The 15,469-nt window shown below is 46.4% G+C and overlaps 2 protein-coding genes across 7 annotated transcripts; one reads left to right on the forward strand and one right to left on the reverse strand.

The window, feature by feature from the left end:
• Nucleotides 1-230: 230 nt before the first annotated feature.
• On the forward strand, nucleotides 231-2,478 carry LOC131102952 (uncharacterized). Its single transcript, XM_058048673.2, has 6 exons — nucleotides 231-574; nucleotides 669-786; nucleotides 854-966; nucleotides 1,052-1,151; nucleotides 1,236-1,357; nucleotides 1,753-2,478. The coding sequence occupies exons 1-6, from the start codon at nucleotides 493-495 to the stop codon at nucleotides 1,863-1,865; spliced, it is 648 nt and encodes a 215-aa protein (XP_057904656.2). The 5' UTR covers nucleotides 231-492; the 3' UTR covers nucleotides 1,866-2,478.
• Nucleotides 2,221-15,016, reverse strand: sec16a (SEC16 homolog A, endoplasmic reticulum export factor). 6 transcript variants are annotated; one of them, XM_078794263.1, is made up of 32 exons: nucleotides 14,943-15,016; nucleotides 11,668-13,933; nucleotides 10,564-11,106; nucleotides 10,335-10,486; nucleotides 10,163-10,251; nucleotides 9,942-10,065; nucleotides 9,663-9,861; nucleotides 9,318-9,501; nucleotides 9,095-9,237; nucleotides 8,938-8,999; nucleotides 8,721-8,859; nucleotides 8,383-8,625; nucleotides 8,204-8,301; nucleotides 8,037-8,118; nucleotides 7,843-7,960; nucleotides 7,653-7,764; nucleotides 7,468-7,573; nucleotides 7,248-7,388; nucleotides 7,055-7,168; nucleotides 6,771-6,972; nucleotides 6,244-6,692; nucleotides 6,101-6,148; nucleotides 5,778-5,942; nucleotides 5,605-5,694; nucleotides 5,475-5,531; nucleotides 5,287-5,407; nucleotides 5,076-5,216; nucleotides 4,914-4,996; nucleotides 4,736-4,807; nucleotides 4,345-4,404; nucleotides 3,292-3,352; nucleotides 2,221-3,213 (listed from the first exon to the last, which is right to left on the reverse strand). In XM_078794263.1, exons 2-31 carry the CDS (start codon nucleotides 13,864-13,866, stop codon nucleotides 3,302-3,304), a joined length of 6,387 nt encoding a protein of 2,128 aa, XP_078650389.1. In that variant the 5' UTR covers nucleotides 13,867-13,933; nucleotides 14,943-15,016; the 3' UTR covers nucleotides 2,221-3,213; nucleotides 3,292-3,301. The 6 variants fall into 6 exon arrangements, with proteins under 6 accessions (XP_078650389.1, XP_057904570.2, XP_078650385.1 ...); XM_058048587.2 differs by having other exon boundaries at nucleotides 4,914-4,993; nucleotides 10,564-13,933; XM_078794259.1 differs by having other exon boundaries at nucleotides 10,564-13,933.
• Nucleotides 15,017-15,469: the final 453 nt, after the last annotated feature.

Below are 15,469 nucleotides of genomic sequence, written 5' to 3' on the forward strand. Positions count from 1 at the left end.
AAACCGCTTTACTCTACTTCGCCTACAGATCACTCCGCGGCCGTTTCTTCATTTATTTCAATAGCATAGCAATATGTTCAATCCAAATGATGTATTACAACATTACTTAAATAAAATTTGCATTTTAAAAATACTCGGTGTGTTTTACATTAAAATTTCAGGTAAGCACTATTTTTTGTAAAAGAGGCGAATGAACACATCACAACTGCACGCGTCATTTGACGATGCGTCATCATTATGCGACTCCTGTTTATGAATGGTCGCTTAATAGGCAAGTGTCAACATATTTCAGGCTACAGGAAGACTATTGAGAAACGAAATAAATGACAATTGTGAGTGTCAATTGAAAACAAAAAACAATTACCTTGTTTACATATTAGTATTTTAGATCCAACTCAAAAGTTAAGGAAATGGGAAAAATCGTTATAAAGGTAGGCTCCTTTCGAAGACACGCTCCAGTGAAATAACACAGTTGCTTAAATGTGAGCTAACATGGACGAGGAGGAAGCACTTGGTGAGCAGCTGTATAGTCGCATTTACCCCAAACACAGCGAGAATGCTGGAAAACTGACAGGTGGGTAAAAATACCTTCCAAAACACTGTCATCTATATCAGCAAGTTCAGCCGACATTTAAAATTTAACATGCACCTGCGTGCATCTCCTTCAGGTATGTTGCTAGAACTTCCTGGTCACGTTTTGGGTCAGATCCTGCAGGATGAGGTCATGCTCACTGCAGCTGTAGACAAAGCAGTGAGAGCACTGCAGGTGGACCAGGAGGAGCCCAGGTACACGCAGTAGTGGATTTCAATTAAATGATGGCTTTACTTGACTCATAAACATGTTTTGTTGCAGCAAGATCACGAGTAAGGATGAAGATGACGCCTCTGTGTCTTCTGACTCTTTGGGCGAGCAGCTTTTTGACCTAGTAAATGTTTACAACACCGGCTACTCACAGAAGATCACAGGTTAGATTCATTTCCTATTGTTTTGCATCACGTGAATCACTGAACAACAGCACAGGTCAAAAGTAGCTGTGATTGACTCCACAAGGCATGTTACTGGAGCAGCACAAGGAGGCCGTCTTAAACCTCCTCTCAGATCCCAAGCAGCTGGAAGAGCAGGTGAACAAAGCTCTCAAGACTTTAAAAGAGTATGTGACTTCTATTTGTGCTTTATTCATCATTTCAATGTTTGCAGTGGAACTCCAGCACAGTGAAACCTCTCATGTTTGCAGGCAGCATGTGGAAGAGACCGACATCAGTGACTCATCGGACACCGAAGATTCAGAGAGGTTGGGAGACAGGCTCTTCTCACTGGTGGAGGAACTGGACCACTGTCATGCACATGAAATCACAGGTGAGCTGAGACTACAGTGTGTTACACCTTCTTCTCAGATGGAACGTGTGCACTCCAGCTGGTTTCCTCAGGGAGACAATAACCTGTAGCACAGCTGCACCAACAATTAGAATTATCAACACATATGAGCGTAGGGGTACTCATGATATGACAAAAAGGCTTAGGGGCTACACAAGACAAAAAGATACTGTTGTTAGGGTATGGAAAAAAGCCAACTATGTACACCTATTCATTCAATCTCAGCCATTTTTCAAAATGAATTAGTGGGGAGCTGCGTCATGGTCCCTGTTTGCTCCCCCTCCCCCCAAAACTATAAAAGACATTTTTGTTGTTGGGATCGGCCGCATACGTCTTTGGTATTGAATGAGTTGATGTCCAGTTCCCTCTTTGTGTAGGCATGCTGCTGGAGATGGATGCAAGTGTTGTGCGTCGGCTGCTAAGTGAGCGAACCATGCTGGTCGCTGCTGTGCAGAAAGCACAAGCGGCACTGGACACTGGACACATGTAAAAATACATCTTTGGTGATGTAGGGTTGGGGGTGGGGGGAAAGAAGACTACATGGGTGATTAAAAGTTTACACATTTTGACTAATAAGATGTGCAATGATGGATGAAATTCTTCGGGTAGATTGTATAAAATCTGCACAAATGGTACACGTTGTTTGTTTGTTTCGTCCTTTTCAATGACTCCATATGGACACATTTCAAAGCACTACAGAATGCAAATATACCTTTATTCAGTATTTGCCTGTTGTGTTTTACATAAGTTGAAAACAACTTGCTTTCCTGAAACGGAAGGGGACCATTTCAAATATTACAAGTCTACAAAATAAAGTGAATGAAATACAAGGTGAGACGAGGGAGTTGTAATTCAATTAAAAATGTTAGTAAATTATTGTACTGAAAAGTACGTTTTTATTTCACAATGTAGATAGATTTATTTGGAGCATAGGCGGCCTATACAAACATTTATTTATGACATTTGCGGCAAATCAGATGCTTCAAAGCTAATCACACAAAAAAATGAGTTGTCCACACATGCACTCGCTCACACATACACACGGATATCTTTAAGCCTAAAGTTCATAAATACAATCCATCTGATATACAAATATTTGGATTTATTTTATCAGGTTTTTTTTTTTTTGCACTGTTCATGATTCCTGCTGGTTTGAAGACATCACTTGTTGGTCGGGAGATACTTGGGCCAAAGTGAGACCAAAGACTCTTCAAAGTTGAGTCACAAATTGACAGGAGAGCATTTCAATAAATATGTGGAAACATGCGGCATCTTCACATGGCAGAATTAATCCACCTCCAGTCTGTTTTCTTGTAGTCATTGACAAGAGGAGGGAAAGCACACAACACAGCAGACGATGCACTACAGACACTAGTCATTCTTCTTGCTCAAAACATGCCGTCTCCAGTGAAACAGCATACGAGACCACAATATGAAATATAAAAAGGTGCTTCTTTCTTTCTATCCATCTCACACTAAATCACTCAAACATTTACACTTTTAAGACAAGACTGAGAAGATATGGGATGCTGCTTGTGCTAACGGTTAAGTTGGACAGCAGATGGCGCTTTTTATTTGTGCACTGATGCCTTCTGCTCATGAACAAACACCATGTTTGTTTAAAAATATATTTGTGGCCATTGTGGAATTAAAGAGGAACGGAGTGGTTAAGCTGTTTGATTGACACGATGGCAATCATTCATCCACCGAGAAAGGTTCCTTCAGACAGACAGCGGCACGTCCTCATGCTTCATTGACTTCCAGGCAGTAGAACACCATCCCATCCGACAAGTGTTTACCGTTGAGATGTTCACTTCGTCAGCTCCTCCTGATATTACCTATATGAGAAAAGTAAACAGTTGAATGGAAAGTTGGGGGGTGGGGCTAAAGAAGAGGTAGTGATCTGTGAGTGTCACCTATGCAGGGTTACAAAAAGGCGCCGCCTCCAACAGGTGCATTCCTCGGGCCGAGATGACTCTGTAGAGAGACGCAAGGTTTATGACAGTCTCCATGCTGCCTCTGTTGAGGTGTGAAGGCGTAACACAAAAAAGATGCAGTCCCAGTGTCGCCCTCATATTACAACAACACAAGCTAAGGAAATGATATTAATAGTAAAAAACCAGTGGGAGCAATATTTCACGTTGTTTAGTAACCATGCAAATACTATGGAGGGTTAATGGAGCTGCATCACAACAAAAAAGGAGGACGTGTCTCCAGCATGCTTGAATTGTTGACCAATGACTACCCAGCAGACGTCACTCTTTGACCTACGACTCAACATATTTGACCCGCTGATCAATGACTACATGACATGTTTCACACTCTGACCATTGGTTATGCTTAGTTCACTGACCAATGATTCCTCAGTAAGTTTCACTCTCTGATCAATAACTGCCCAGGATGCTTCACTCTCTGACCAATGACTATTTAACACGTTTCCCTCTTTGGCCAATGACAACCAAGCATGACTTTACTCTGACCCATGACGACCCAGCATGCTGTGCTCTTTATCTGATGACAGTGTGGCATGCTTCACTTCCTTGCCTCACCGTTTTACCTGTTTTACTATGCAGCATTCTTCAACTTCCCACCAATTATTGCTTGCAATAACAGCTAACCAGTACATAAAATAATGCATTATTTGAATCATTTCTATATTTGGGCCTCATGCTGCACTATAAATGTACTGCACAAGATGAGCACATATTGCAACTTTTGTATTTGGTAGCTGTCGGGTGAAGTCCTCTCTCAGAAGTTATAAATAAAGTTATAATAAATGCTGGAGACGGCAGGCAGGTAGTAAGCAGGCACACATCCCACATTAGATGGACGGCAAACAGGTGAAGCGTGCTACTACTGATGCAATGGACAAGGCGAGAGCGAGCAGCTCAGGCGGCGGCGTGTAGGGCATGTAGAGAGGGGTAAGGCAGGTTGTGAGCCACTTGCAAACCTCATTTTAAAAAAAGTACCTGGTTTAAATGCTGACTCACTTCGCGTGATAAAGAACTCATTGAGCTAGAACGTGAGAGCTGAGGACAGCAAGGGAAATAAACAAACCACAAAGCCTTATTAATCATCTCCCATGCATCAGATTATGTCACAGCTCGCTAGCTCAAATGTGGAAACGATGGTTCTTCTCAAGGGTGGGGAGGAAACAGACATGAAGACAATTACGATTTCAGCAGAGAATGATTTTTAACAAGGCTGAACACTAAAAGATTTCCAATGGACATGCTATCTTACATGGTGCCATGTGCTCACAGTCAAAACAATTAGAAAACAGCACACGCGTGGCCGTTAGGTGTCGAGCATCAAGGAGGTTTTAAGCTCGCTAAAAGACAAAGCAGCAATTTATCTCACCTCTCCAGATTGCGAGCCATCAAGCACAGGAGGACCTTGTGGGACAGGCGGTAACAGCGTTGGATTGAACATCTGGTATAACGACAAAATAATTATTAGAATATCAAAAGTTTAGGGTTTGCACCTGGTTCAAACCTCCCAAAAAATGAAGGTCTCCCAATGATTTAAAACCAGATACCTGTGGAACAGAGCTGTTTGGTGTGGACTGTTCCTGATTCCCCCCTTCACTGCCCTCTCGAGGTTGTTGATCACTGGGGGCTACTACAGTAAAGACAAATGTAGTCATCACTTCAACTCTTCGCTGTAGCGCCCATAAAACATGACTGTCTGTGTCACACACCTGAACTAGGCACAAATAGGTTTGTGGGCATGGGCATTGGTGCGAGAGGGGCAAAGAGGTCCATAGGGGGAGCAGGGGCCAACCCAGCTGGTTTAGCAGCTCCACCTGGGTTCAGCACGTCCACATATCGGCTCTTGATGCCTGAGGAGGAAACCCCCAAACCTGGTTACTTACATCGTCTGGAGACATCTTTGAATAATCCTCGTCTTACCAGCTCTCCTGGAGAACATATTGACTGGAGGGCCGCTGCTTGGGGGTGCGGCAGGCCCAGCAGGAGCAGGCATGGGAGCCATTTTGGGGAACCCCGAAGGTGGTGGTGGAAGGGGTTTACTCTAATATAGGAAAAGACACTTTGAGTATTCTGTTCTTAGTAAAACTCCCTTAAATACCAATACAAACCTCCTCCTCAGGCTCGTTCAAGTCCACCCATTTCTGCTTCTTTTCGTCCCACACAATCTGACAAAGTGATTTCTTATCATGACTGGTCGCGGGTACAAAATCAAGTGTTTTGCAAAGATCGGTGGCTTACAGATTTGTTTTTGTCATCTGGTAAGTGAGCCTCATTTTTGCCCTTCCTGTAGAGCCACGTCAGCCAGCCCACGCCACCGCCACCGCCACCCTGTGTGTTAGTAAGACAAATCCGTCGTCAACACCGTTATGGTAAAACAATGGAGATCTGAATAAGTGAGTGCAAAAACAAACCTTTTTAGGGGAGTCCTTTTTGGCTTTCTTGGTCTCCTCTTTGCGGGGTTGTTCAGGAATAGAGGGCGGCGGAGGAGAAGCCTGCTTAACAGCCGAATTGCTCCTCTCACGTCCACCGGAGTGAGTTGAAGACTCAGAAGTAGTACGAGAGCGAAGCCCCGAGGCCTGTAAACAAGACAATCCTCAAGACTAAGTAAGACCCACTGGTCACATCTTTAGATAAAACTTGATGCTCCAGAGTTGCTCCAGCAGATGCTTTTGCCTTGAGAACAAAGCACTTGTGACCAGGCTGTATGCATATCAAGGAAGAAACACTAACGCACCCGGTGCACAGAAGACTGTGATGTAGTCCTTGATCTCCTCCCAGGACCCTGCACAAAACACGGAGAGTTAAGTATAGTCCATACAACGGCATCAATCAATCATTTCAATGTTTTGAAGAGTGTCTTGCTGTTATGTCACTAACCAGCTGTGCCATGTGGTCATAAAAATCCATCTGAGGTGTGAGGGAGCTTCTGTGTGGGGAGTTGGACATGGGTTGATCTGGTGGGCTGTGAGACGGGGGCTCGAGGGAGGGAATACCACCGGGTGAAGGTGGCATGTGCACAGGTAGCTGAGGAGACATCTGATGGCTTATTTGCGCCGGTGAATGCGGCATCTGAGGCGGGGGCATGAGTGGTGGCATCTGGCCTACTTGAGAAGGCGGGGGGCATGGCTGCTGATAAGATCCAGCATACATTTCCGACTGCTCAGGTGGGGGTTGGAAGTGGGGAGTAGCATATGCGGCATCCTGCGGAGGGTAGCCTGACATAGTAAGCTGTCCGGGAACTCCGCTGGGTGGAACTGGGTAGAATTGGGGCACGTCGCAATGGGGCTGAGGTGCAGCCATTCCATCTTGGAGGATGGAGGTGGGAGCTAATGGAAAAGCAACATGGCTCTCATTCAGGACGGATTGAACACAACACAAATAGATCATCACAAGAATCCACAAACCTGGGGGCATTAGCTGTACACCCTGGGGTGGAGGCCCGGGCACCAATGAGCTCATCAACGGGTTGTCAGGGGTGGGGCCATCCAGCTCCATTGAAGTGCTGTAAGGTTCAGGTATACTCGGCTGATCTAGATCTGAGCTGGGACTGCTGCTGGAAAACTGTGTTGGAGTCATTCTGTCAGGGTTGTAAGTGATTACCCCCGTCTAAGGAAGAATGTCGGTCATGAGTTATTCCCCCCAAATTGGGTTTTCATTTCAGAAAGCCTAAAATTGTCCTCCTGCTTACCCTGATCTGCCCATCCAGCTGTTTGAGCTGGATCAGCCAATCTGGCTCATTGAACAATTCCTGCTCCGGCTTCTCCTTCAGTTGGGGGTCGAAGAATCGCAACTTTTCAGACATCTGTCAACATTTAACATAAGATTGACATTTGTTTGTCTCCAGAAGTGAAAGGAAGTGAAAAGACAAGGGAGGAACTTACCTGGATAACCTGGCTAATGAAAACAGGGGAGTAGTAGGACGGCTGCATGAGGACAGTCCGAGAGATGACTTCACAGTAGTGGAAGGCCTGAGCACTTAGACCAGCTTCAGCCAAACGGCATGCATAGATCAACTTGAAGACCTTCGACAGCGCACAAGGTCAAAAAGGTTAGTTCCTCTTTTGATGACCATTTGTAAATATAAATATATTTAGAATATACCTGGAAATTTGGCAGTGAGCAAGGCTGGGAGCCCAACGATTGAGCGTACTCGTAGGCTTCTGTCCTCTGGATTGCCTCGTTGGTTGCAAAATGGTAAAAGGACAAACTGAAAGTGGAGATATAAACCGTCAACGTTATATGTGGGCTACTATGTCTGATTAAATATGCCCCCATCGGTGCACTACCTGTGGTTGGAGCCAATCAGAACCATCTTGGTGCTCTTTTTTGTGTACACACCAAGGCCAACCTGAGCCATCAAGTAGCAGAAGTGAGCTGCATCAATGAGGCCCTTGGACGCTGGCAAACACAAACATTAAAACAACACTATTGCGGTGCTTGAGACAACAAATGGTTAGGATTCGGGTATCACCCTACCAAGAGTGTCTCCCATGGTGGTGATGGTGCGTGTATCAAGGTCCAAAGTGTGTGTCAGGTTAGACAGCACCATAGCCAGGTGAGGGCGCCAATCGCCCCACTTTGCCTCACCGCAGCACTATGAACAAGGGGAAATGTTGATAATATTTGCATAGGTGAAACGCTACCTATTTTTATCAATCCAACAGACTTACAGTAGCTGACGCAGGCATCCTCCCCGACATGAGCTGGTACACTGTCTGGAGAGGGTCATTGATGGGCAAGCTGTTGGCAAACCTGGCATGGACAAAAATAGATGACAACTGTGCGCCGTTTCAAAAGGCTGATAAAATTAAAAAGCATAGGCAAGTTCATAGCTCACCTTGTCATAACACGTGCATGTGTCCTGTTGTCCATCTTGCTGGCCAGAAGGAGGGCGTGGCCCCAGAGACCGCCTTTCATAGCAGCTTCAAGTGCATCCTAGCGTGTAGAAAAATTAATAGCATGTTTTAATATTTTGCATCAAAGAAATACAGAAATACATATTAGAGTACTTCCTACCTTCTTGCGGCCAAACAATAGCAACTCTCTGAAGCGTTCTGTTTCTTTACCAACATTTTCTGGGACCGTCATGAAAGTGTCAGACAGAAGGGACAGTGGCCCAGCTCCTGGCTCCTCTTCCGCTCTGGCCAGCGGTTCGTTGTTGAAATCAATTAAGTTAGCTTCATTAGGACTCTTGCCTGGTAGCCACACGGAGCGATGCTCCTTCAACAATAGGTCAGCAATGTCGGTGCCAACCACGGTCTTGAATGAACACAGTGTAACGGTAAGAAATTTGTGTCCGCCATTACAAAAGTGATTCATAGGAGTCTTTTGTGTCACATTCAGTCAATCCTTACCCCATTCTGTCTACACAACAACATAATGAAGTCCCAAAGTAGGCGGGCAGAGTCTCTGTCTAAGAGGTTGTCGTCATGGGAACATTTGAGCGCTTTATTCTGGGAGAATTTTATGACATCCACCTTGTGGGTCTCCTCCCTGATGGGTATGATATAACAATATGCACAAATTAATACAAATCTGAAAATGTTGTGAAGAACTTCTCAAAACACGTACTTAACAAGCGGTCCAGGAAATGCTCGGAGTTCTTCCTGATCCAAAGTGTTCTGCAACATAGTCTGAAATAGCAACACAAACCCAGCTAAATGTCTAAAATATACTACATGTGAAATAATTGTCTCACGACGCAACAATGTAACAATTAAAAATGTACCTCAAGGTTGTGAATATCAACAAGAGCCGGCTGTCCAGCTGAGGGAAGATTGGGCAGAACCTGAACCAGATGACCGCCGGGCCCAAAGCGAGCACAACGGTGAGGCATGGTGAACTTCTCTGGAGTTGCAGGACGCGGGGGTTCTACCGGGAGAACATTTGCAAAGTGAGAGATAGAAGGAATCGTTCTTTAACAAATGCCTTAAACGGGAATGAAACCCTACGCTGTTCAGTGGCAGCCCAGGTGCTGTCTGCTGTGTACTCAGAGGGATACAGGTACTGCCCATAATTCTGGGAGGCATCGGTCTGGTTTGGGTACTGTCCATAGGAATAATCCACAGCTAAAGTGGATGCTGTTGCATCATAGACTGCTGACACCAAGTCTGGCTGGCTCCTGTATGCCTGACTCTGTATGGGGGAAGGACAACAATTACTCTCGGGAGAGGTTAGTCGCTGGCATTTAAACCAGTGTCAGGAAGAACATACATGTTAGCGCTATTTTATTCATTAGAATGCTTTAGAAAAGAGGTTATAAATACATAATTCAAGGGCTAAACATATGCATGTACCTGATGAGACCTTGAGCTGAAGCTGCTGCGCCTGCTGTGGTGGCTATGAGAGCTGTGCACACTGTGTGCAGACTGTTCGCTGTGTACGCTGCGTCGGTCAAAGTCATCATTGTACGCCTCTCCACGCCGGCGGTAATCATCATCGAAACTGCTATCATAACCAGGGTAGTACCGCCACTGGTCCTCATAGCCATCTTTCCTGTAAGAAGAATGATAGTGTTTATCTTACCAAAAAATGGACAAAACTATAACTGTCATAAAACTTTCGCAACTGCATACCTAGTAGGATACATTTGTTGATTGTAGTAGTTGTCTCTGCCTCTGTAGCTTTCATCATAAGTAGACCAGTAGGACTGATCATAGTATCCTCTGTATCGGGGGTCAAACTGTCCATAGTTGTATCCTTTATGTAAATAGGCAAATCTTCAAAACCAGTACCCATACAGAAGATTTTATACATGTTTGTGCACACATTTTTTAAAACTAGGAATATCTCATACCTGCATAATCATAGTGCTTGCCGTAATTTGCATAATATTCATCATAGGCACTTCGGTTCGCTCTGTTGTAGTCGTCAGGATAGCCTTGCCTTAAAAGGAGAAGGAAGCCGAGAGGAAGTGAAGGTCGAAGCTCAAATACAGGAAAAACAAAAGAAAACATAAATGAACCTACCTGGATGGGGGCCTGTCAGAGTACTGACTAGCCCTGGAGCTGGGTCGCTCCAACTGAGGCTCTCTATACTGATAGTTTGGGTCACGGTAGGCTGAGTTCTGGCCCTCGTACCGACCATACCATGGATCTCCTCTGCCTCTATAGGATCCATCCTGAGAGAAAAGAAATATTAACAGAATGAAAAAAAGGTTTATTGAGGGTACTTTGAAGTATAACAAATATGCCATACGTGATAATACTGCAGAGCTCTAGGATCCCCAGGTGGGTAGGGCCCAGGAGGATACGGTGCTCGGCCATCTGGGTATTCACCATAGCTTCCATAATAGGCTCCGTACATCTGCCCCGGCCCAGGAGGAGGGGGACCATAACCCTGCTGACTGCCAGCAACAGAAGGCGGTCGAAGTGGCTCACCTGGAGCTTGTTGGGAAGACCCAGGAGGGAGTGGCCCGGAAGGTACAGGAGGACCAGGTGGACCTGTAGCAGGAGGAGCACCTGCGGGAACAGGACCGGGTCCCTGGTTTGGATACTGGCCAGGCAGTGGCTGCGCTGCCCTTACTGGAACAACAGCGTCACCTTGTCTCTGTACTGTGGCATTTGAATCTGCGGTCCTGGGAGGTTGGGATTGTGGCTGCTGAGTGCTAGCAGTTGTGGTTGGTGGGACCCCTGGGATTGTTGAAGAGGCCAGTGGCACCTGTGTGGTGGATAATGACGAAGCTGGGGGTGCCTGTACATTCTCATCCACTCTCACCCCATGCTGTGCATCTTTGGTGACCTGCATGTAAAATCCATTACTCGACTGTGCGGACTCGTGTAAAGCTGAAGGATGGCCAGATGCTTGATTTTTGCTTTGTGATTGGTGCATAGAAAAATCAAGAAGTTCATAATTTGACGGCTGATTGTGATTGGGCACAGAAGCATCTGCGAAAGAAGTCGGAGGATTAACTTGGTGATCAAACCGGGTGTCTCCACTCAATGATTGGCCCCGAGAAAAGGGCGGGCGGACTGGTTGAGGCTGTGATGAAGCGACTCCTGAAGTTGCCACTTCACCATCTCGGGTCAGATTGAGAGGGGCGGGGTTTGAGGTAGAAGCAGGTGGGTAAAGTGGATTCTGATTAGAGGGCTGTACTGTTGTGTGGGATGTGTTTGCACCCTGTCCGATGGTTCTCATAGCTGAGGAACTGTGACTTGTCACTTGTGCAAGGGCACTGGGGGTAATTACATTGCAATTGGACACGGGCGGTGCAATCAGAACAGGCTGCTGGAGCGAATCAGACACCAGGAGAGACGCATAGCCCAGGTTTCCTTGGGAGTCTGTTGTGTCTAACTCACTCACCTTTGGTGGGTTCTCAAGATTCTCTAAATGTTGCTGTGATGTTGGTTGGATTCTCTGAGGAGGATGTAGGTCCAGTGGGCCATCCTCTGGAGGCTGAATGACATCAACACTAGGCTCCCTTAAAGGTGCAAGAACAGTCGGAGCAGCAGGGGCTAAAAGAATGTTAGCACCCAAGCTGGTAGGGTCGCCTTGGGCCCATAAAGTCGTGGCAGGGCTCTCACAGGGCCGACTGGCGCCATAAGCACGAGATGAGGGTCGGGAGTGAGACTGAACTGTGGGGTTTCCCAGATGAGGTACACCGACAGGGAGAGGGTGTCCTGGCCCATAAATATTTTCCATATTATCTGGTGGCTGCTCCAAGTTGCCAGGTGTAGTATCCGTGCCACCCTCTGCTACCATTTTTGCTCTGTCAACCTCAATTGGACGCACCCCGACCCCATGTGAGCGAACAGGCTCAAAAGAGCTGTTTGCACTGGCCTGAAAGTTTCCTGTTGGTTTTGGTGGGCTCGGTGTGGCAGACCACATCTGCTCTGAAGACTTCGGCTGCACGGCCGCATCGCCAACTGGAGAAGAGTCGATCTGTTCAAAGTAGCCTCCGACAGCAGCAGGAGGCGGCGGGGTTACAACATCAGCGGGCCGTGGACTTTCCTGCTGAATAAAGGTACCGACTACGCCCTGATGTCGACGGCTGGCAGTCCCACTTCCATGACTCATACAACTGTAGTTTGAGGATGCACTTGCAGACCTCATTGGTCTGGGAACAGAATCTGGAGTCTCGAGGTTAGGCCCAGGTTCAAATGTGTCAACTCCATGTGCAGTAGGCACCGAAGTACCACCTGGAGTTTCACTAGGCAGTACTTCTTGATTTGGGACGCACTCAAAATTCTCCACATGGTCATACTGTGAATCAGGGGGGGTTGCCTGTGGTGTGGCATTTCCATCACTCATATATGGTATGTGAGAATTGTCCTGCAAACACGGTCCTTGGTTATCAAAGGGAACATCTGCACTAACATTGTGTGCAGGTGGGGCAGCTACTTGTGGGTTACTCTGAGGCTGCGAAGACTCAGGGACACCGTTCATGACCTTATTTCTCTCTCCCGCCAAGGTTTCCTCATTTTCTACATCATTGTTATTGAAAAACATAGAGAGGGCGCCAGACTCCTGAGAGTATGGGACTGTTGCAGAGGTAGTGCCATGCTGGGGAGCTGTGTTTGGCGCTTGATAGGCCCCGTCATCAGACTGAGGTTGAAGATGAACAGGGGCAGTCCCCATTTGGTGGTAGGATGGGTCCTGTGGCGCCTGATTGAACCATGCGTCATGGGGGGCAGAACTCTGCATTAAGTAGCTCTGGTTTTGCAAATGTGAATTATTCTGTTGGGTTGCATTTGGTCCAGCCCATTGAGAGCTGGGGGGGTTTACAGGGTTCTGATGAGGAAGAGAAGCCTGCATTTGGTGGTGCCCAAATTGTGTTGGAGGGGTGGGCGTGCTTGAAGGATACATTTGGGGTTGCATATTAAAAGGCTGTTGTGGAGGGTCATTGGTAGGTTGAAAATAGTTCTGAACCGATGGAGGGCGACTTCCATGATCAGATGCCCTTTGAGAAGTGGTAGTAGCAGGAGGCACAGGTTGGAAGGGGACGAGCTGAGGGGGGGGCTGCCCGTGGAATTCCTGATTAAATGTCTGACTCTGTACTGGGATTGACGGCACAGACGGCGGTTCTGCGGCAATGGCTGACGGTTGTTCTCTCGAGTTAAAATAACCCTGTTCAGAATGTGAAGGTGCATATGCAGTACGACTTGGTGCTTGATAAGCTCCAGGTGTGGCTGCACTATGAGGGCTGAACATGGGCACCCCTGGCAGAGAGGACGGCGGGGGGGCAGATGGAGCAGCTGGGACATTCTCCAACGTCTGCGGTTGAGGAGGCAGACCTGAGCCCGCTTCAGCATAGGTGTTGTTGGGTGGGGCTTGCGTTAGAAGAGGGTTGCTGTTGGGTACGGGGAGGCCACCCGTAGCCATAGGAAGAGGGGGAGCTTGGACAAAAGCAAAGGGATTTGTCATGGGTTGGGTAGAGGGTGGCATTAAGGGAGAAGCTGCTCCTGCTGTAGCCTTTACAGGCCTGGTCCTGCGGAACATATTGGGTCCAGAAGGAGGAGGGCCGGAGGCTCCCGGAAGTCCAGTCCGAGGAGGGGGCTGCATGGCAGCTGAGTTGCGACAGGCAAGTCAATCCAGAAGATCTCACTCGAGGGCTTGAAATCAGTCGTAGCTGGATGGACAAAAAGCAGACGGTGAGTGCAAAACTGCACATGAACCTTACCACACCTATATTTGTATTACAGAAAGCCATTCAAACTTGACAACATCTATCCAACACTACATCTGATACACATCCAACTATGAAATATTGTAACCAACTAACTGTAATAATGTTTAAGATGTTTATCACATCACTCATTGCTGTTTTGTTAATTATGCACAATCAAGTTACGTGATGTGACACATTGCAACCATCTATTGTCCCAAGTAAGGTAGAGGCATAGTAAATGTGCCATAAAAAAACAACAACAAAATACCCAGCAAACTGAGCGCTGTGCTACCTTGATATTACAGTCGTTGAGGCGACTGTGTAATAATGTTTGATTGGGGTATTATGAAGGCAAAACGTAGAAAATGCAGCTGTTATCAGAATAATTACTCCGGTTTGTGACAGTTGCAGCATCTACCAACAAGCACTGTAACACCCCAGAGAGAGCTGGATGGATGGATCTACTTTCACCAGTCAATCTAGGCGCACAACTGTCATTTCGTTGGTTACATCATCAAGTAGCAAACCTTAAAACTTCCTGTAAGTTCTTGTTGTTGGCTTGGCAGCTAACAGTGCAGCTCCACAGATTAAATCCATGTCCTTAACGCCACAACTAGCAAAACACTGCCGTCCAAAGTCGACGGAATATGGCCATATTTGGGTGTCCCAAGTGTCCTCTGCGCAAACCTTCTTTTCTTGTGGATTCGGAGCCGATAAGACCTTCCAAGGAGCAGTTTCAGGTCGCTTGTCACTCGTCGAATACATTTAAACAAGTCCACTGCCTGGTTGAGCTAATGTTAGCATTCGAGGTTGTTAGCCTAGCCGTTAACTAGCTAACAGAAGGGAAACAGTTCTAATTTCTGCGGCAAACGTCAGATTAAAACAAACATTAAAACGGTGTTACTGTTTGTATGTGTGCGCGCGCTCCTCGTTTAGTTCAAAATGTGCACAGAGTAGAAGGAATTCTTACAAATGCGCAGGATCGTGAGTATGACACACCGCTACCATCTCCATTAGCCACATCCTACTAGGCGACGTGTACAAGCGGCGTCAACCGTTGCGTCATCAATATGGGCGTGGCTTAACTACTTATTTGGAAAGTCCTTCTCTAATTACCCGAGTGCAAGTTATGCATACTGTAAATGAAATTACCTAAATGACTGACTCGAAGTGCAGCATGTAGTCGCTAAAATGAAATTAGCTATGAAGGTAGCTAAATTTTGCACTCATAGAAGCACATATAAAACAAATCACCCCAATATTGACTTTATTTTGTTAATTATATTTCCTATGTGTACATTCAACACATTTTGAACAATACAATACAACTGTTATTACAGAAAAAGATGAATGCAGGTAGCTGTGTCATTGCAGTGCGGATCATGAACCACTAGGGGGCCGAATGGTGTTGTCAATTAGTCCGGAGTGAGGGGTGCCCGGAAAGTAATTCTCGGCCCGCCATACACTTTTGATTATTATCTACCTAATAACTGACCT

This window comes from Doryrhamphus excisus, linkage group LG10 (genome assembly GCF_037039965.1).
Source record: "Doryrhamphus excisus strain RoL-2023G ecotype Guam linkage group LG10, RoL_Dexc_Guam_v1.1, whole genome shotgun sequence".
In the NCBI taxonomy this organism is placed as follows: domain Eukaryota; kingdom Metazoa; phylum Chordata; class Actinopteri; order Syngnathiformes; family Syngnathidae; genus Doryrhamphus; species Doryrhamphus excisus.

What these genes read in the sequence shown, in the direction of transcription:
- LOC131102952 (XM_058048673.2), top strand. Translation starts at nt 493, where the DNA reads ATGGACGAGGAGGAAGCACTTGGTGAGCAGCTGTATAGTCGCATTTAC. An exon ending in GAATGCTGGAAAACTGACAG is followed by an intron (nt 575 to 668) that starts GTGGGTAAAAAT and finishes CATCTCCTTCAG; the next exon opens with GTATGTTGCTAGAACTTCCT. An exon ending in GCTCTCAAGACTTTAAAAGA is followed by an intron (nt 1,152 to 1,235) that starts GTATGTGACTTC and finishes TCATGTTTGCAG; the next exon opens with GCAGCATGTGGAAGAGACCG.
- sec16a (XM_078794259.1), bottom strand. Translation starts at nt 13,866, where the DNA reads ATGCAGCCCCCTCCTCGGACTGGACTTCCGGGAGCCTCCGGCCCTCCT. An exon ending in TATTGTTTGGCCGCAAGAAG is followed by an intron (nt 8,302 to 8,382) that starts GTAGGAAGTACT and finishes TCTACACGCTAG; the next exon opens with GATGCACTTGAAGCTGCTAT. An exon ending in TGAGTCAGCATTTAAACCAG is followed by an intron (nt 3,353 to 4,344) that starts GTACTTTTTTTA and finishes GTCTCTCTACAG; the next exon opens with AGTCATCTCGGCCCGAGGAA.